Source organism: Opisthocomus hoazin, chromosome 6 (genome assembly GCF_030867145.1).
Source record: "Opisthocomus hoazin isolate bOpiHoa1 chromosome 6, bOpiHoa1.hap1, whole genome shotgun sequence".
NCBI lineage: Eukaryota > Metazoa > Chordata > Aves > Opisthocomiformes > Opisthocomidae > Opisthocomus > Opisthocomus hoazin.
In genome coordinates, this window is record NC_134419.1 from 77,223,926 (window position 1) to 77,244,257 (window position 20,332).

General features: G+C 40.8%; 1 protein-coding gene across 1 annotated transcript in view; it reads right to left on the reverse strand.

Moving 5' to 3' along the window:
* ADAM12 (ADAM metallopeptidase domain 12) overlaps positions 1–20,332 on the reverse strand; it is a 191,560-nt gene that overhangs the window by 43,158 nt on the left and 128,070 nt on the right. The window contains exons 7-11 of the mRNA XM_075423915.1: positions 18,841–18,906; positions 17,863–17,934; positions 15,991–16,160; positions 14,694–14,778; positions 9,377–9,525 (exon numbers count right to left, since the gene is read on the reverse strand). Of these exons, the coding sequence (XP_075280030.1) occupies positions 9,377–9,525; positions 14,694–14,778; positions 15,991–16,160; positions 17,863–17,934; positions 18,841–18,906 (542 nt within the window). The remainder of the gene's footprint in view (positions 1–9,376; positions 9,526–14,693; positions 14,779–15,990; positions 16,161–17,862; positions 17,935–18,840; positions 18,907–20,332) is intronic.

The following is a 20,332-nucleotide window of genomic DNA, read 5'->3' on the forward strand; positions in this document are numbered from 1 at the left end:
ATGGCAACAGCAGCACTGCAGGAGAAAAACGTCCCTTACAGAGCTATATTTCCTATGGATATTACACTGACAAGACAAAATGCAGCTGAGTTCTCACGTACCAGCATCCAAGCCAGTAAAACTGTACCCATTCTGGATACACCACATAGCAGAAAACATGACTTGTCCTTAAGTATCTGCTATAAATAATCACACCAGAAGTAAAAAGTGTTTTCATTTGAGAAGTAACCTCTCTCCTTGTCAGCTTCACTTACAGAAAATGCATGCTGTAAATCTGTATGAGTCCTCCTCTAGAACACACCAAAAAAGCCAAATACTTCCCCTTCTAACAGCACATCTCTACTGAAATATGAAAGACTAAACTAAAACAAAAAGCAAAATCTTTTTCTTTAAAGTCCTGCCCCATAGCTCCGTGTGCTAATTGCTAACAGTGACCCACTCCGGTAAAGGACCGGGAAACGTGCAACGTATTTCAAGCAATACTACTAATTCTTCACTGCGGATTGTAGTTACCACAACAATTAAATATATCTGTAATGCATGGAAATTATTAACAAAAAGGAATGCCAAATACACTGCAGACGTGGGGCTACTTGGAGTTCAGTGAAAGACTGACATAAATCTCTTCTGTAATCTCCTGGCTGTTTCCTACTAAAGGAAGGACCAGAATGCAATGTGCTAAATTACTAGGGCATAGGGATATGTTGCTGAAGTTTTTTTTTTTTAAAAAGCAGTTGCACTGCTGGCACAACAGACCTAGCTCTGTCACAAGCTATTTATTACATCAGTATATCAACTTTATTAAAAAAAGAAAAAGACAATGAAGAAGTCTGTCTTTGTGCAGAGCTCAGCTCGACTGGTTTGGAAACATAAACAGCTTCAGAGTTTAATTAGAAACTGTTTACATCTTCAAGATAATTTCATTTTCTTTAAATTGTAACTGAGGTAATTCCAGATAGTTCTGCTGACTCCACGGTTTAATGTCTCTAAGCTGCCAGACTGAAAAATGCAAAGGGAGGTCTGCGCAGCTGAAAACAAGCTGAGAGGGGTCAGGAAACACTGTGCTAACTAATAATGGTTTGATTATCTAATGTTTAACCGCTCTGCAGCTCCAAGATGCTGCGAGACGTCTAGAAAGAAGAAAAGAGACCCAGTCAGTAAATTAGTGTTCTTTCCCACACTGTGTTTCTGATTTCCGTCCCATTTCTAGCACGACCTTTTGCCTTTTTTCTTTAGCTTTTAAAAATTATTTATTTATTTTTTACCTTGTGAAGTGTTGGAATAAGTGATTTTCACTTCAGGTTGATCTGGTACCAAAGCCAAGATGCTGTTTTCACGGCATACCTGACTGTCTCCTGAAGCGCTGGAAATCCCTGGATGGTGTATGTTTTCATAGCCCTGTTCTGTAGACTCCAGTTCAGAGTTTGAATAACCAAAATCAAGGTGACCTTATATCCTGCTTCCTTCAGATCATTTTTCGAAAAGAAGAAATGTGATTGAAACTAATACTTGATACAGTAAATGACACATACGATTAGTACTTTCCTAACTTCTCCTTAATAGTTTTTAACTATGTTTTATTTATTTAACCAGGTTTATAATGTAATTTTTTTTTTGTATGTCAGTTTAAAAAAAAAAAATCAAACAGAAGCAGATGACAAAATAACAAGGCTCCTGACAAAAGCCTTTGAGAGTCAACCCTACTGAGCAATATGATTCTCCTAGAGACATCAGCCACCCATCTACCATGCAAATACATATTTATGCCTTATAAAAATCAGCATTACTGTTACTAGCCTTCTTTTGATGTGATGTAAATCTCATTAATGGTAATGGGTGATACACAAGGGAAGAGCAGACACTCAGCACCAAAGGATGTCAGTTGCGTAACACTCTTTGACGATGGGTGCTGTTCCCCTAGACGCTGCCCTTGGTGGTGAAGGCAGACAAAGAAGCTGCTGAGAACCTCCTCCTCCTCCTCCTCCTGACCCGACCCTGCTGTCTGCAGTTAACCCAATTGCATCGGGATAGCTGTGCGCCTGAACTGCCAGACAGATCACTAAATAATCCTCATTAGTACACATCCTCCTGCCCCCAGAAGCCTTGTTTTTAACATGGATGATTTCCATCATCTGCGTTATCACACAGCCTCACAAAATGCTATTCCAGTTCATCAGAGACAGAAATAAACTGCAACACAGGAGCAAATCAGGTTGGGGTTTAGATCCACAGGCCAGTTTCTCTGCCCAAACTCATATTTCACGGTGTGGGTGGAATGCGATAATCAGAAGTATCGGATGGCTTTTGGATAGAGACCCTATACACAGATTCTATAACTCACATGTCCATGACCTACCATTTAATTTTACCTCAATAGAAAGACGAAATACCTAACCCAAGTTGTGACACCTCAGTGGCTCTGGGGAGCATTTCCAGAAGCACCCTTAGACCCCAGCAGTTTGGGGAAGAGGGAGTGTACCAGTTTCCGGACTCCTGAAATACTGGCTACATGTGAGTGCTAAAACTTCCACTAGCCCTACCCTTACAACACTGAGCATGATCACTGCAGAAATCTTTAATGTCTGAGCACTGCAGAATCGGAATCAGAGCATTTACACTAGGAAAATCAGGAAACAAAATAAAATAAGACCTTAAACAACCTGAAAGTAGCATGAACTGGGGATGGGGGGGGAAGAGGAGAAAGCAAAGAAACAGCTATTTTATATGTCTCTGATAACGTACTTCCTACCACAGAGGGTTGTCAATAGAACATAACCAATAAAACCAATTTTTCTTTATCAGCAGAAATGGATGCTATGAACAACACAAAGTAAAGTGTGATGCACCTCCCCTTGGCTGCTGAAGTGAATGCATAAAAGGAAAACATCAAATATAACTGTTTCTCACTTGCAGGAAAGCTGCCTTTCAAGGACAGCTTCTTCTCCCTGATCATACAGCACCACACTTTCAAAACAATTGGGAATTGGCCTGTAGCACCCAACAAAGAACAAATCTTTCCAAACCTAATCCTTGGATGCCTGGGCCCCTCATATAATAAACGCATGGGCAAGCTGATCACCAGTGGGGCAAACGGGCATGTTCACAGCTGTGGTATCTTTTGTGCAACTCATGGTCTTGGTGTCACTTCTTAGCTACTCATATACATCTGGTGCTACCATTCAGGAAAAAGTGCTATGCTTCCACTTAAACATTGTATTTAGCTTTAACTGTAACTAACATTCTCAGTGGTTGGTGCAGAATACCTAACTGTTCCTAGAGGCAATTAAAATACAGTAAATACCAATGCTCTTTTTTCAGTGGTATCTGGAAGAAGCCCTCCTGATGGTCCTTCCCATCCTTAATTTTCCTCTGTTTCTCCTCAGCAGAGCTTAGATTGAGTCAATTAGTTTAATTTGGGACTGTCACTCAGCCGATTCTTAACAGATCGTGTTTTGCTCTCATCCTCAGTGACAAATATGCAGCTTCCCACTGGCTAGCTGTTTTAATTCTAACATAAAGGTTTCAATTTTACTTAAAAATGTACTGGTGACAATGGGTGTTTTTTGGACTGCTTAAAAAAAGTTCTTCAAATTTCAGCCGTAAATGAACTAGTACTTTTCTACATACTTTGTACAATTTCTACTGCTTGCTCTTTCTGTGTTCCTAATTGTTCTCCTCCCCCAAGCCCTGCCTCCAAAAACTCAATAATTAAAGTGAAATTGTGTAGTGAAAGGCAATTACTCAAAATTAGCTGTTATTTTCTACTGAGAGGCACAGTTCCATAAAAAAATCCCTAAAATGATGATCAATAGCTGAGAGGTTCAAGAATTGATCTCAGTTCCATTTCTCTTTTGTCTTCACTTATGACCGCTACACAAAACCCAGTCCCCTGGCTGGAGCAGAGCCCCAGGCTATCCTGCACACAGGCAAAACACAAGCTTTTCCACCAGCCCAAAGTCACAGTGTCACAGTCCAAGCTCCACTTCCCTGTAACATAAGCAGTCTTATTTATCTGGGTAAACTGAATTTGAAACCTGCCCAAATATACTGACCTGAAAAATGTACTGACTTTAAATTCTAGCTGTGAAAATGGAAAAGGTAACAAAAGATCCAAGATAAGAACTGCGAAAAAAATAAAGGCAGGCACAGAGGGATTAAATTCATTCTCTGGCTTTTCAAAAGGAACATCACACTAATAGGAACATGACAAAGAGGAGTTGTTGTGCAGAGGAATTACCGCAGCAAAGCTGCTTCCCTGTTTATGCTACTGGCCCAGACCTTCCTCCAAGGCACCACAGGGCTTTCTGTCCCTAACGCTTCGTGCCATGACTGGGATGCAAACCAGCATATGTTCTTGGAACAGAGAAAAAACAGGTCTATTAGGGACCTAGACTGAAATAAAAGTTTCTGAAGAGATATTGTTTCATTCAAAAGTCTGGCGAGCAAATAGCAATGGCCATGCCCTCTCTCATACATCAGGTTTTGCACTTCCTAAATATACACCACTTGTTGCATGTCTTGAAGGAACAGCCCATACAGCATTTTTCTTTTGCCAAGGATTTGTTATTTTCATTTATTTTGCATTTATTTCATCTCTTCTTCATCATGGTTTTGAGGAGAAGCAGTTTACAGCCAAGGTAGAAATAAGAGTCGAAGCAGACTTACATGACCTGCTGCCAGGTTGTGCTTGATGTGCAGCAGGATTTGGAAGACGGGACACGAAGCAACGGTGCTTGATGCTAGAGCTCAAGGGCATCTGAAGGCATACCCTTGCAGATACATTCATGGTTCCTCAGCACAAACCCATCCTGCCTTCCCACTCTTGTACTTGTTTTGTAGGGACAAGCTCCAAGCTGGTTGCATTTTCCATTCGTAGGCTGAGTGCAATGAGGTTAAGTGTGGTCTGCTGAATGGGTGTGTAAAAGCCCCCCATGATTTATAGCTACAAAGTCAGCTTTCAGCCTATAGTTAAAGCGTGCACCCTTCCAGGTCAATATGAGATATTTCATCTCACAATACATGGATACTGAAAGGAGTGGGCTATGCGCAGCAGGGCAGACCTGGAAAAAAGTACCTGTCATTCCCATAGCCAGGTGCAAAGGGGAGTGGAGGAGAGACTACAAAGCAGCCACTTTCCCGTCATGCTCTTTTCTGTCAGCACGGTGAAAACCTGCTTCTGGCTACAGAAGCGCAAAGAGAGATGAAACAAACGGTGCTGTCCTAGCAGCCTGCCTGGCATTTCAATTAGCCACAGCTGGGATGATTCAGCAACAGGGAACGATCCTGGTAAGAGCAACAAAATTCTGCAAGATGACAAGCAAGGAAGGGTTCATTACAGCAAGGCATGGGACTCCGCAAAGGGATGAAGACTACAGCAGGAGCAGCATCTGAATGACCTGGGTAAAACTAGCTGTTCTTCGTGGATTCCTGGTCTCTCATTAACACCTAAACTATGGGGGGGTGGAAATGGAAGGGCATCAAGGAGTACTTTCTGTTAAAAGGAAGGAAGAACATGTTTGCAGCATCCTCAGCTTCCCTGATGACAAGCTGACTGTGTAAATCACCGAGATATAAACTAGAAGAGCATGTGACTGGCACGGACACAGACATGTGAGTGGTGAGGGGAAGTATAAACCTTTGGGTTTACAGGAGGGGAGAAGACTAGCTATAAAAATTTTGTTCCCCTTTAGGCTGGCAAGAAATTTCAAGCATATATGAACTCATAAGCTTTCAACTGCTTTAGGGAACTCGGCTGATTTCAACCCCCACGGAGATACCTGTGCTCAATTTTGATGAAGGAGCATGTAAAAAGTGCACTTCCAAAACTATTAAATAAAGAAGGACTGCTAATTGGCATAATTTTGCTCTACAGTTTGTGCTAAATTCTACTTTTAGCTGCAGTGGTATAAATCTAGACTAATGCCTTGGGTTTCAACAGAACTCTTCTGTATTTATCTAGCTGTCCGGAAGAATATTTTCACTCCTGAGAGTGGAAACTTTTGGGAGATACTTGGAAAACAAATGGAATACTTAAAAGACATCACTCACTCAGCCTAGTCCCTTAGTTTTCAAATGCTGCAATATCAGTAAAAGGATTTGCAAATTTCTTTAAGACTCCTATCCTTCTTTTTCACTTGGAACAGTCTATGATTAAAACAACTAAAAGAACTGAAGGGATATCATTAACGCATATGCATAAAAAGGGGAAAAATGTGTTACTATTAAATATTTCCATGTTGACACTATTTTTATAGCAAACCCCCAAACTTCTACAGTGGGATTTATGCCATTTCCATAGCAGATACATGCACAATGTATCTACAATACAATACAGAATGTCAAAAAGGCCTAGGGTTGCCACAGATTTGGGGGTTTATATGTTTAATTCCACGTTATACAAAATAAGTTTTGCTAAAGTAGCAGGTCTTGAGGGCATTTGTAGCTCATACACAAGTGGTACACGTCTTGCTGGTATCTTTTAAGAGCAAAAGCTATAGGAAGCTCATTAAAGGACAGATCCAACAGAGTTTAAATTCCACACTGATCCCTGGAGATTTTTTCCACCAAGAAGTAATTTCCAAGGCCTCTTCAAAGACTGAAACGTAAGAACTGAAAGAACATGGCAATAATTAATGAAATTACTTTTAATTAAAAAGCCTTAAAACATTCCCTTTTGCCGCACAACCACACAAATGACTCCAAAGTTAGGTTTTCAGAGGCCTTTCTGTTACAACCCAGATATTTCCTATTCTTTTTAGATATCAGATAAGGACTTCTCAGGGGCCCGTACTTTTTACACTATCTTCGGCCCAAGGATTTTTTTTTTCCTGGAACTTCTTAAATCTGCCTTAAACCAAGAGAAATTAGAAGACCAGAGAGTGAATGCCAGTAAGCATACTGTGACAGCAGGCTGTCTCTCTAAATGTATATGGCTTCCCTGGGATGCTCTTTGTTCTGATGTTTTTGCTATTCTAAGAACGCAGTTCGGGTAGGGAATAGTCATTTGGCCTTCCCCTCACAGTATTTCCAGAGCTGAAAACTCGCCGGTGTTTCTTGAATAATGGTGTTCAGAGGAATAGTACCATTGGTCAGACGTTGGGTAAATATTCAAAGTGTTAATATTAAACTGGTAAAATGCAGTTTGGCTTAAGGCGTAAAGTATTCTCCCGGAATACTTGTTACAGATCGACAGCACAGTATGAAGGTAAAGCCTAAGGCTATAAACCTCATGTTAAAATTTCCATTTATAAATCAATAATCACTGCAAACAAATCAGCCTACTCAGTTCTGTGAATGCCACCACTCTTCCTTGGGCACAAGTTGTATATCCAGCTCCGTAATAATCAAAAGAGAGCATTACAAAGCTGATGAGTACCTGACGGCCCCCTCCCCAAACTGTCAAACTTTTGGGGTGCTGGAGCTGGGCACGGCATTGCTGAAGGACGCACAGCCTTTAACCTGTAAGACGCTACAGAAACCCCAACATAAACTGAGCTGAGCTGCTTGGACTTGTGCGAAGAAAACACTGAGCAGGTACAGCCTTGGTCTGTCCATGCCCTGAGCCAACCCGGAGCCCAGTGTCTGGACTGGCACATCCAGCACAGAGGACAGCTTCAGATACGCTCAAAGGACTCGTGGCGCAGAAGGCAGAACCACAATAGAGATAGCTTCACAAGATGGGTTCAGGAAGTGCCTGGAAATTTCTGTCCTGAGAACATCTCCTGCATTGACTTCCAAAAGTTGAGTGACTGGAGGCCCAACTGGTAACCCCGTTGAGACTGCTAAAGCCTGCATGCATCTCTCAGGAGCTCAGAGCCCAGACCTGTCTGCCCATTGCTTACCAGCTCTCACATCACCTCACCTCAGAGCCCTATTTCCAACTCCAGTTTGTTTCCACAGTGTGCATACGAGCCCTGATGTGCTGCAGAGTGCAATTCCATGTGGATATTTACTACCTATTGTTTTAGAAGAGCCAAGTTGTTTTTCTTTTCCAAACTTTAGAAATCACTCTCATTCTCCTCCAAACACACAACTCACTTTTGTGTGTCTCAACTTGCTGTGCTTGGCCTCTGGCCAGAATCCCTTTTTCTGCCTTGAAGGAGGGTGACAGCACGCCTTTGAAGAAACGCCAAGGCTGCTGTTGGGCTGACCAGCAGGGAGCAATCCTGCCCAGCACTCCCTGGCCTCTCCCACATTGCTCTCCTCCTTTCCCAGAAACATGCAGTCTCGGAGAAGGCAGAGGTTGAGCTGGTCACAATTCCCAGAAGACATTTTTAAGCAACAGATGAAGTTTAAGCACACACAGAGAATTTTGGAGCTGGAAGAGACATCAGGATATCATCTAGATCATCTTCTTGCCCCAAGGCAAATCCAGCTGTACCTACAAGACACTGTTGACAGATATTTGTCCGACTGGTTCTTACCAGCTTACAGACACATTTCTGCAGGCAATCAAGTCCAGCACGTCGCTCACCATCACAAAACTTTGGTAAATCTACTCTCTCTTGCTTCAACTTAATCCTATGAGTTCATGTCTGAATACGGGCATGGAGAACTCATTACTTGTATCATTCAGTTTCTAACAGAACTTTAAAATACAAAGAGGCAAACTGTAACTAGTTACCCTGGTCATGGTTCCTGTACATTTTCTGTCTACAAAAACACCAGTCTTCTCTGTTGACACACTGCGTTTATCATCTGCACAGTAACTCTTCAGCACTGACTCAGAGAGATGGCCACACGTTCATTGGCTTTCTTTCCCACAGTGTCTTCTGTCTTTTCTTGGAAGATCTCCATCCAGCCACTGAACAGCTGTAACCCAACTGACCTCACAAATTTAATTTGCTCACATGTTAAAACTTCTACACACTTACAAAGAGGGGTGAAATGCAAAAGTCTGTGCAAAACTAAAAACCTTCTCTGCACGAGACAAAGGCCTTACAGAGAGTATAATAACATCCTTCCTGCATTACTTTATTTCCTACACATTCAGCTTAGTTTTGGCCTTGGGACACTGCTCATTTCCTATTATGACTGATCCTCAGTTGGCAAGATGGGAGAAGGTGAAATTCTGATTCAACACTTGCAATGCAGTTTGGTTTTTGTTTTATTTTCTTTTTTTTTTTTTTAAATTAGCCAGTTGCTTAAGGCATTTTTTCTCTCACACTGGCAAGAGGGAAATAGAAAGGTACAATGGTACATGTCGTGCTCTGATAACAAGTTTAATTGCTTCAGCTTGAGGGGGATAACTGCAAGAAGATTTGACAGGTGTTGAAAAGGTTTTTCTTTTTTCCTGTTAAATGTTAAAAGACACAGAACAAAACCTAAAAATTTTCCACTCAAACTGTAACTTGCCCGTGCTTTCCCTTGCACTTACCCAGTAGAGGGGTTCATGATGCAACCCCCTTTATCGGTAGACGCTTTGCAGTTACAGCCCCGCTCCAGCGTATCGTGATTCATTCCAAAATTGTGGCCCAGCTCATGAGCCAGGGTGACTGCTGCACCTAGAGGGTTTTCTGAGTGATCCTTAAAAAAAAGCAGAAAGAAGTAGCAAAGTCAATGTATAAAACCAATTCAAAATACACGTTGCCCCTCTAAAGTCCTATTGCCTGTCCCTTGAGGTGCTCTATGAACTTACCAGCTGTAGTCATACTGTTGTTAAATGAACACAGTTTTAAATTCATCCATATATACCAAGTGCAGACTGGGAATTTCAGGGCAGTCTACCTGTCCTGGCCATCCAGTTTCCCCAGCACATTAGATGTTTGAGACCACTGGGCAGCTTTGAACATCTGAATACCTCTTTATTTAGGGCTTAAAATTCCCTTGCTCAATAAATCCCCCAAAGTCCCAAGACATGGTCATGGCAGAATCGTTTATGGGTGAGGATGAGTGTGATGAGGGAAAAGTGAGACTGTCCTTCATATCAGAAGGTAAATTACAAATGCAGCAAGAGACTTCACTTGGTCTATTCAATATCCTTCAGACTGTTTCTTTAATATCAGAAAGTCCAAGATTTCATAAGCCTTATAAGAAAAAACAAGTACCTTTGAAAACCTCCTTTTTAAAATGAAAGGACAAGTCGAAATATATTCTAAATGTTTCAAGTGTCAAAATTGAAATATTAACATTAATCCTTGTTGAAATGTTGATTTTTGAGACAACTATTCCTGAGAAATTCACTGCATATGATTACAGGCTGCTGATCAGACTGATGTTTCGACTTAACCACAAGTAAGAGACCTTTCCACGTCGATCATTTTCCTTGAGGGAAAAAGAATTCCACTGTACTCACATGAAAGCTTTCCCTAAAGGCATAAACATGTAATATAAATGCATGATCCACTATTTATCAGTCAGTAAATGGAATTACTATGTACAGCTGCCTGCTCTAAAAGCATGTATGAATATATTCAGTTTTAGTATCATCAAGGCCAACCTTCAGACTAAAAAGAAGTGAAAGGTAAAACTGTCTAAAACATTAGCTATATATTAAGGAAGTCATTAATACATGACTTCTGGCAGATTTAAGAGTTTCTTCTTTCTTCTGTCTGTGCTAATATTATTAGTATATCATTTCTCAAACATAAAACAAAATCAAAAAGAGAATACAGTCATTCTGAAAACAGGAAACTATTCTTCTGCATTTGGAATAAATTCAGAAGAATTTTGTCTTTTAACAAAGGATCTGGTTTTAGTTTTTCCTGAATTTTAAAATTTTAGTATAAAAGTCTTGTGACTAACATCACAGCCAGTTTGTGTGCAGTTATGTTCTAAGATGCCTGTTTGCTGAAAGAAGCTGTACAACCTGTTCTAGTAAAAAAAGAGTAAACCTACGCAGTAAAATAATCTGTAAAAATCAAGAAAATATATACTCCTGCACAATGCCTACATACGGAGATGTCTTATCTAGATAGTAGTCACATAAAGACTGATTTATCATTGTATTCATAGTAATTTGTGAAATATTAGAGATCTCAGTGTAGTTGAACCTGGTGTCATAAAAAGAGCACATCCTCTCACTCAATGGGAAAACAATCCAGGACTGAAGACTAAGAAAACAATGAAATAGTTCCATATAATTTACCAGCAGCACACTGGAGTGATGCCTTGAAATTAGGGTTCTGTGGTCTGTGGTCAAGACAGAAACTCCTCTAAGCTTTGAGCTACCTAGACAGGCAACAAACTGAGCTCAGTTTCTCTTCATTTTGCCAGTCTCTCTCACTGAACAGATATTATATTTATGTGAACACCTCTAAAGCTGGCAATTAAAAATAAAAAGAACTAACACAGTCCACCCCAAAACTAGAGCAATAAATAATCTGAAATGTAACTTGGGGCTTGAATAGGTAAACAATTATCACAGCCCATGCGGTTCTCATTACTCGCTCAGATCCACTTGGAATGCAATTTTATCAGTTTCTAGAGAGGGTTTTTAAAACAAGGAATGTGATGTCTCAGCAAAAGAGGTTATTTGAAGGCAGCATAAATGAAGATTGTCAAAACAAACAGTGACATGTCCCATTTGATACTGAGACCATTTACATATCACAAGGACTAAAGAAATGAATAGCTTGGTGACTGATTTATTCCACCAGGGTCTTTTAAAGTTAACTTGGGCAGTAAAAGTCATTACCAAACAGTTTCACAACCGCTGGATAGGCAACCGTCTACTCTTAAGATGTGATAAGCTGCTGCACAAAACACGCAGCTGCTTTCAGCTGAACTCTGCTTCGTTCCACTGAGATTCAGATCAAATTGTAATAACGGGATACTGTCACCCACAGCTAGAACAGGCAGATGCCCCCATCCTGGTACTTTCCATGCAGGTTCACTCCGTTGTAGGAATAAGTTTCGTGAACCACACTTTTATTTGGTTTAAGCAACTCACTAAAATGGTAAGGGCCTCAGTTCCACACTTCTCGTCTACATGAACTTCCCCCTAAACTAAACAGAAATCTGACATAAGTGAGAATACTACATTACATAACAGAAACTCTGCAATATTTTACTTTTAAATCCATGAATTTAGTGGCCAGTCTTTTGAAACAGAAGAATGAAGACTGAATCACGTGTCAAAGACTTGTTTTAATGTCAACTTTTGTTTGATTTTTCTACAACACAACAGAATCATCACAGTAAAATAATTGTAATGCTTTTGATACACCAAAAGCTTCTCATACTCAAATGACCACTCTCCCCACTTGGAACGTCTCTTAAAATTAGGGGGAGAAAGGGTGTCACCTACCACTGAGAGAATTCAGCCCTATAGAAAAGTAGAGAGGGGCAGGCTCTCAGGGAGGCACGACAGAGGAGTTTAGATCATGTCGTAGAGCTGACTGGCTGCAAAAACAGTCAGGAAAATCAGATCACACAGGGATCTCTCCAGTTTTTGTATTTAAATGTTATTTCTCGTGTAGTCTCCCCATCGTCTGAGTGTTCGGTGTGGGGTTGGTGAGAGCTTGGCTGAATTATAAGGATGGCCAAATGTTCCGTTGACCAACGTCGAGACGGTTAAGCATTATAGCCTCCCAGGTTTACAATTATTCATCCATTTGCATATCTTCCAAATTTAGAGCTTTCTTCTGCAGGTACTTGTATACATAAAAACTTTTTTTGTATACACCTGAATTAGCCTTTGTTAACCGGAGGGGAAGGTTGGGCTGCTGCCCATGTGGCTTTTCAGGGTGAGTGTTTGCTTGCTGGGGATTTGGCTCCTTTCTAAGGATTTGCTTAAAGAACTGGAAAACATTTCTAAGTTATGCTGTGCAAGCCTCGAGTTCATTTGCACCTCAAAAGTTTAAATTCACTGAGGTGGGAGTCTCTGGGAAACATCGCATTCCCCTGCATGACTGAAGCTGCAGCCTGGCCCATGATTCATACACAGACACTGGGTTTCTCCTGGACATATAAATCAGTCTCTCCTCTGTCAGAGCCCCGAGAGCACTTTAAAGAAATGCTGGTTCTTGTTTTCTTGTTATTGGAATGAAATATTTTTTGTTGTTCCTGTTTAAAATGACAGTTTCCAGAGTGAAGAGAACTGATTTTGCAGTAAAATACATTGTAGCATATTTTAAAACTTATGCTAAAAATTAATAGGATAAAAAAGTCATCATTAAGCCCACCTCTGACTTCAGATAAAGCCAAAGCAACGACTGCTGGCCTGAGGGTGAAATGGATAAAATGGGGCTGTCTGCCTCATACGCGCCTGTGCCAAGATTTGGAAGCGCACTGGGAGACTCCTAGGGCTTTTTCTTCCTCTTTTCCTTCTCTTCCTTTTGTAGCTATCCCCCAGGTACCCAGTGAATTGGTGTAACAAACACCAGTTAGAGACTCAGCTCCTAAAGTTACCAAGAGACTGAAGTCTTTGTCTTTTACAGTTTTGACATGACTTTCTCCAAATTATGTGATTTGATTGTTCTTTCCCACTCTTTCCTATACCTCAGCTTCCCTGCTCACCTCGTAAATCCTCCCACATCATCTTCTATGAATGCACACATGGCCCCAGCTTGGCTTCTTGCCTACTTGTCCAAGGGACCACAAAGGAGCCCTGCATTGTGGACCAACCTCAGCTTGGACGCTAGTTAAGGAGGAAGGAAACCCAAGGGCTTCAAGGTGCTGTATCCCTGGGACTACACCACTACATGGACTGTCTTGAGGCAAAAACCTTGGTGTCCCGGGCTCCACGTTAGCCCCATGAAGTTTTGAAGAACTGGGAGCTTTGAAGCCATGCAAACTCTCAATGTGGTGTGTTCATTTATGTAGGGATCTGCAGCTGAGGTGTCCAGCAGAGCTGACGAGAACCGTCATACCACCTAAGGTGCTGGTAGTCTAGATAAAGCTATTGGGAACACAAAGGTTATCAGCATGTGTAGTCTGAACTCAGAGAATATCGAAGAGGTTTTTAGATCTCCCAGGCTTTCTGCTCTGGAGTTGAGCTCTGAGGTCACCAGCTGAGCCTGTTAAGTGGCCTGCAAGCTCTGGGAGTCCGCACCTAATTTTATTTAAAGTCTTCTATTGCAAAGCTTAGTTAATGCTAAACTTCTTCCCCTCCCCCCTTAGCATAAAACATTGTTCAAAATTAAAAAAACAAATCTAAAAGAAAATACTCCAGAACTACTGCCAGAAATTGGCTAAGACGTTTACTTTTATGTTCATCATGCCTAGCATATACCAACAGCACTACCAGTAATAATCTCTGAGAGAGGCTCAGGTAGAATAAATGCCGCCATTGTTTGTTCTTGTTGTCTGGCCATGTAATAATAAATAAATAAAACCACTGTGTTGCAAAGATGGAAAACAAGGCCTTTACACGGGAACCTCTGTAAATACAGAACAAAATCAACATAATAAAAGATTCAGGATAGACTGCTGTTGCCTGTAACACTAGTAGACACAAGTGCATAACAAATACATCTTCTGGTTCTCATCCCTCACAGCACCTCAACACCCGATTTTATGATAATTAGGAGTAGAGGACTCATGCAAAGAGGCCATGCTATATTTTAATGCAATATTTTGATTTTTTTTCACTATGGAAACTATTATTTACAAGCAATGTGCAGGTAGCTATAGATAATAGTGAGGCTGAAAATGGGACAAAATGGGCTGATGTACAAAATACGGTACTACAGAACTTGAGATTGAGCTGCACCACTTGGGCCAGTTTCAAGTCCTGTGCTTTTACCACTTACCATGACGACCCCTCCAGACTGCTCTGCAGTGCACATGCTCATGATGGGCGCCATGCCAATGGTAGTCCCTTGGAAGTACACCCCGCTGCAGGAAGGAAGGACAGGAGGAGAAGAATGACAGAATCACCATTCAGCACCAAGATACCACTCTATTATTTTCAGTCTTGTATTTCTGCCAATCTCAAACAAAGATCCCATTTCAAGTGTGTCAGACCCAGACATTTTCAGGTTTAAAACAATGAAAAGCACAGATTAGTCACGTCGACTTGCCGAACTGACCATGACAGCATCCCTGCTACAAGAAAGATCGATTTGATCACCCTCCTTTGGGTTTACTGCTGTAACAGGACCCTCTTTTCCTTTCTTTTTTCCCTGACTGAAGTTGGGAATAGAAATACAAACAGAAAAATGATGTCTCTAGCTCAAGGAAGGTTTATTTTGGTGCAGTGGGAAGTTTATATGCTACTTGTTACAATACACAGCCTAGAACGTAATAATTCCAAACAAAGTATTATTACACATAAAGAGTAAGCAAAAATCTCATGAGAGACAGTTTGGAAGGGCTCACTCTGTGCTGACACAGATAATCTAAGAATATCTACATAATGAGTAAAGGGAGTTCCTTTTAATTACTAAAACATCAGGTATATTTATCTGTTTAGTATAAAGAGTGGTTCATTGATCAAAATGATACCTGGTTCAAGAAAGAGGTGTTTCTCTTTTTTTTTTTTTTAAACATAAACTTTTACTTTGAGCTTGTTTACTCCATTACTTTAACCCAGGAAACACCACCAAGGCAAAAGTTGTATATGGTTTAAATTTTCAGTTATAAATGCAGATTAATTGTCCAATTTAGACTGCATTTTTAAGTTTACTTGAGGTCTTTCTACACAAGAGGCTTCACACAGCACCTCCTTAGCTCTGCCTTTGGGGTGAGGGCAGGACTGCCTTTTCAGTAACAGATTAGAGATTAGATTGAGACCAGTTTAAACAGTTTGTAAATTCATACCCTAGGTATTTATTAGCTTATTACACATCGACACTTCTACCTGAGTTGTGCTCAGGAAAGGCCTACACTTAACAGAGCTGCTGCAGAGCCGTGGAAGGAAATTCATCTGAAGCATCTGCTGAAGGGCTCTGCAAAGCACTTTTACGTTTGATGTTTGCAGAGGGGAAACACAAACCCTCAGGAGCACAGATGTTCCTCCCAACAGCTTAGCAACTGGGGAAGAATTCAGTGCAGCTATTCTCAAATCACTGAAATCCCAGCCAACATTAAATAGAGTGTCAAGTCTACCTTATCAGCTGTGCATTGTCATGGGGTTTACGAGGTAGTAGTTTTAGCTTTCTCCAGTCCAGAAACTCGTGGAGGCTGGTGAAAGGGTCTTGAGAAATAGAGCACTTATCCATGTCATTCCATACTTCCACTCCGACCAGGGCTACACGAATATTTAGTGGCCTATAGAACTAATGAGAAAAGAAAAATAGAAACACATTTCTAAAACTCATTTTAGACCACAATGGATTAGAATGTTTCAACAGAAGCATAATCTGCGTATGAACCTTGCTTGCAGAGGCTTTAATGGTCTCTTCTCCAGGGCAAAAGTGAACACCTGACAGGACTGGCTCAGGCAAAATATTTCCACGACTTACAGAAAACAGTTCTGACCTGACTAAATGCCCATAAGGCAGAGATACGCTACTTGTCTGTCCCACCCAAGTCTGGTGTCTTCCTTCAAGACGAAATGCTGCAGCTATCTTCAAATGTCCTTGACGTCTGAACAAACTTGTTGCTACAGCAGATGACTCTCTCCATGGCTGCCCTCCATCAGTCACACCAGTGCAATTCAAGAGGCAGAGGCAGCTGTGCTCTATTACAGTTGTGGTTCAAACTAATAGCTGAAAATTAGCCAGTTTTGCTCACAGCAGATAAAACCAAGTGGTTTTAGCACTGTGGGCTACATATGCTATTATCACACTAGTAAATGCCACTGTTGCTACAAGCCAGAGCAGCATTAGCAATAGGAGCAGAGATAACGATTTGAATGTGAGACTAACGTGAAGAAAGATTCAAGAATCGATCAAGTCCAGACTTGGCTGACAGTCTGAGAAAAGCATATACTAGATCTTTGTCTTGTTTATATGCATTACAGTAATTTGGATTACATTGGCATTTTCTGAGCATAAATTAAGAATGAAACATACATATATTATAACATGCAAAATTAATTTTGAGCAGGTAACATATAAACACACGTCCTCCAGTAATAAGTCAGCAAGACAATTATAGAAGAGGTGGAGGTGTCTTCAGCAGCTCGTTTTTAATCAAGAATGCTCCTCCTTGAGTTATTGCCCTTCAAGCATCACTTGATAAGTTCTCAGCTAAATTAAGACTCCCTCCGTTATAATTTCCCTGCTGGACTCCTAATGTTTTCTGTCCATACAGCACAACAAAAATAAACTAATTTTTTCAAAAAACACTGTAGATTCCTCTTAGCATTTATTATTTATTGTCAAGAAATTACTTCAAATACAAAAAAATCCACTCTATGTCTCTTTCCTATTTCTCTCACTCAGCCATAAACTTCTGCTTCCTTAAGCACTGCATATTTTTAATTCTGACGTCTTCCTTGGACTATATATCTTACTGACCACATCTTCACATGACCTTTGTTGGCCTTACAATTGGACCATCCCTTGCATCTGCAAAGGACTTTGTTCTCCACATTCCTCCCCAAAATAATCCTTTTCCTATGGGCTGTTCCATATGTGATTATCCCCACCCTGCTCCCAGGTTAACACAACCCTAGGGTGAAATTGTACATCTCCTTAAGACTGGTGCTTCCATAGATATATACATCCCGTATACAGCAGAGCAGAGCTCACAGCTCAGTGTGCTGCAGGGCATACGAAAGGTTTAAGCCTGCTTTTCTGGTTTTACTGGTTGGAGGGAAGCATTGCTCTGAAATACCCGAGTATTAGGAAAGCAGCAGGGTTAGCTCCTTGAAAAGGCGGGTGGATAAGGAGATGCGGCAAAGGTTGTGAAACCTGCCGATCTAAGCACGGCAGCTTTCATAACTTACTAGCAGAAGAAACATAGATTTCACAGCAACATCCTTCAGAAAGCGTAATAAGTTTGGAAAAAGTGAAATAATGCTCATGTTCTTACCTTATCAACGTAGTTTGCAATTTCTATCAGCCTCTGCTTAATTTTTTCCACATCTTTGCCTTGCCTCTGAAACTTGGAATGTAAAGGATCAATGTACTAGCAGCACAAACATCACCGAGTTTCTCCCCGACAGCCACCTTACTCTGCCCGCATTGTGGGTGACGTTCAGGGATTAGACAGCTCAACCAAAGGCCATCAGCAGAGTCCTGTTGGCTTCATGGGACCAGCATCTGCCTCAGCATAAGCACAGGCTATGGGGTAGGATTTTGCTTCTCACAAAAAGATTTGAAAAATCCCTAAGTCTGACATAGGGATCTTTCAGGGACTGATGTTTTGTGAAAAAGAGAAGGCTCTTCTGTTAGCTGTCTTGCAGCGGAGTGATTGTAATTCGCTAACTAGCAGTGTTCAAGGGGACCAAAAAACAAAATAAGTAGCAAAATAATTCAAACCAGGATTTAGATCTTTGGCTGCCATTCAACTCACTGGAAATTTTCCACAGTCAGTGCTGGTTACTCGCTTTGAAGTTCTCTTTGCAAACCGTCAGGAAGGCAGTTGCACCTGATACAAGGTGATGGTAAAGCACTGCTTCAAAAGCAAGTACAGGGTCCTACCATGTCTTCCAAACAGTAACAGTCCTGCCGAGGGCAGAGTCAATGGCAATGAAGACTTAACTAGCTCAAGGAGATCCTGGGTAGTGAGTTCATCTTTGCCTCTTCTTGAATTACTGCCAGATATCCCAGTTATTTGAGATTCAAATTCCTTATGAAGTATTGCAAGAAACTTTTCCAATCGACTCTTAGTGTTGCCTTCTTTTAATAGTGCCTGCTATTGCTTAGCCCTAATTAAGGAAGAAGCTTAACTTTTCAAAACCACCACACTACTATCGAAGCGACATTACTTGCAACGCCACGGAAGCTGAACTGAGCTCCCTGTTTCCTGCCTGTGCTTCCCATAACTTTTTAGTTTCAAGCTTCTTACCTCACGATTATCTGCCACAATAACAAGCTCCACATACTTCGTCGTCTTCAGAGTCTCCCTCTTGTACTGTCAAAAAAGATGCAAATAGTGTTTTGCTTTTGCAAGAAGTGACAGTTTGATTCAGCTCTGCCTCAGTCCAACAAAGCACTCGCAAGAGGAGATACACGACGTCTCAGCTTTGCTCAGATTTCGCCACATACAAATTTTCATTGTATTCCTTCTCCTCATGGAAGTTTTCCTTTTATCTACCACAACAGAAATAGTCTACACGGTACTTACAAAAAAAAAAAAAACAACACCCAGCCCAGGATTTGATCACAGTAAGCAGGGAAGAGGTGCAAAGTGTCTCGCAACCTTTCAGCTTTCTGCAGTTGAAATGTTTTGAGTTATCTTTCCTCACAGGAGAAGATCATCTCTAGCAGAAAGAACTTTGCTATTTCCAAGACACATTTAAAGAATTGATGAGACGACTTTTAGCAAACATTTCACACAATAGACAAACTGGCTACTAAGAGAAATGAGAGATAAAGGGATATTAAGTGAAGCAGAGAAGACATCAAGTGGTCAAATGATAAATTATGTAGAAAGAAAAACCCAAGAACAAAAAATGCAGAAAAAGGCAGAATGAACTGTCAGTGCATGTGGAAGCAAACTAATACTCTAAAAAACAGTAGGCATACATTTAATTTTGTGTCTGTATATTCAGATAAAACAGACAGTCACGCTACTTGCAGTTCTAAATGCAGGTCTAAAAGAATCGTAATATTTATCTGCAAAAAGATCACTGAAGAAAATTAAGTTATTTTGTAATCATAGCACAGTTCCTCTGCTACCTACATTTAAGTGACCTATTAATGCCTGTAAAAGTTCTCAGATTTACAGCGGCTGAGCGTCTATTCTATCATTCCTCCCTTGTTTCTGGAATAAGACAGTTAGGGAACAGAGATCTCAGTAATATATCTGATCTTCGTGCCAGAACTTAAGGAGCTTGAGCAGATGTATGACCTACTAATGACTATGATGGCTTGAACTAAGCTAAGGCTCTGTAACCTAAAACATGACTAAAGCTTTCCAAGGCAAACTGTTCTAAGGCAAACCGTATGATCCCCTAAGCTAAGTCAGCGCTGGACATCCCCTTCCAGCCAGATTTCACAAAGTTTTCTTCACGTTACCAAAGTGTTTCTCTATTATCTGCAGATTAATGATCTTAAATGTTTCGCAAGCAGCTTTGTGTTTAGAGGAGAGTGACAGATGTAACCTTTAGTAGCTCTGACTTTCAAACTGGCATTTAACAGCATTACACAGCCTTCAAACTACAATAACTGGAAACTAGTTGAGTTCCATTTAGACAGGATTTACGAACTGAGAAAGCAGTAGAAGGTGTCATTAATGAACTAAACATCAACGATACAAACGCGTCACAGGACTACACTTATTAGGGGGTCTGGCAAATGGGCTTGGGTAGATATTCTTACAACTTCTGATGCTGGGG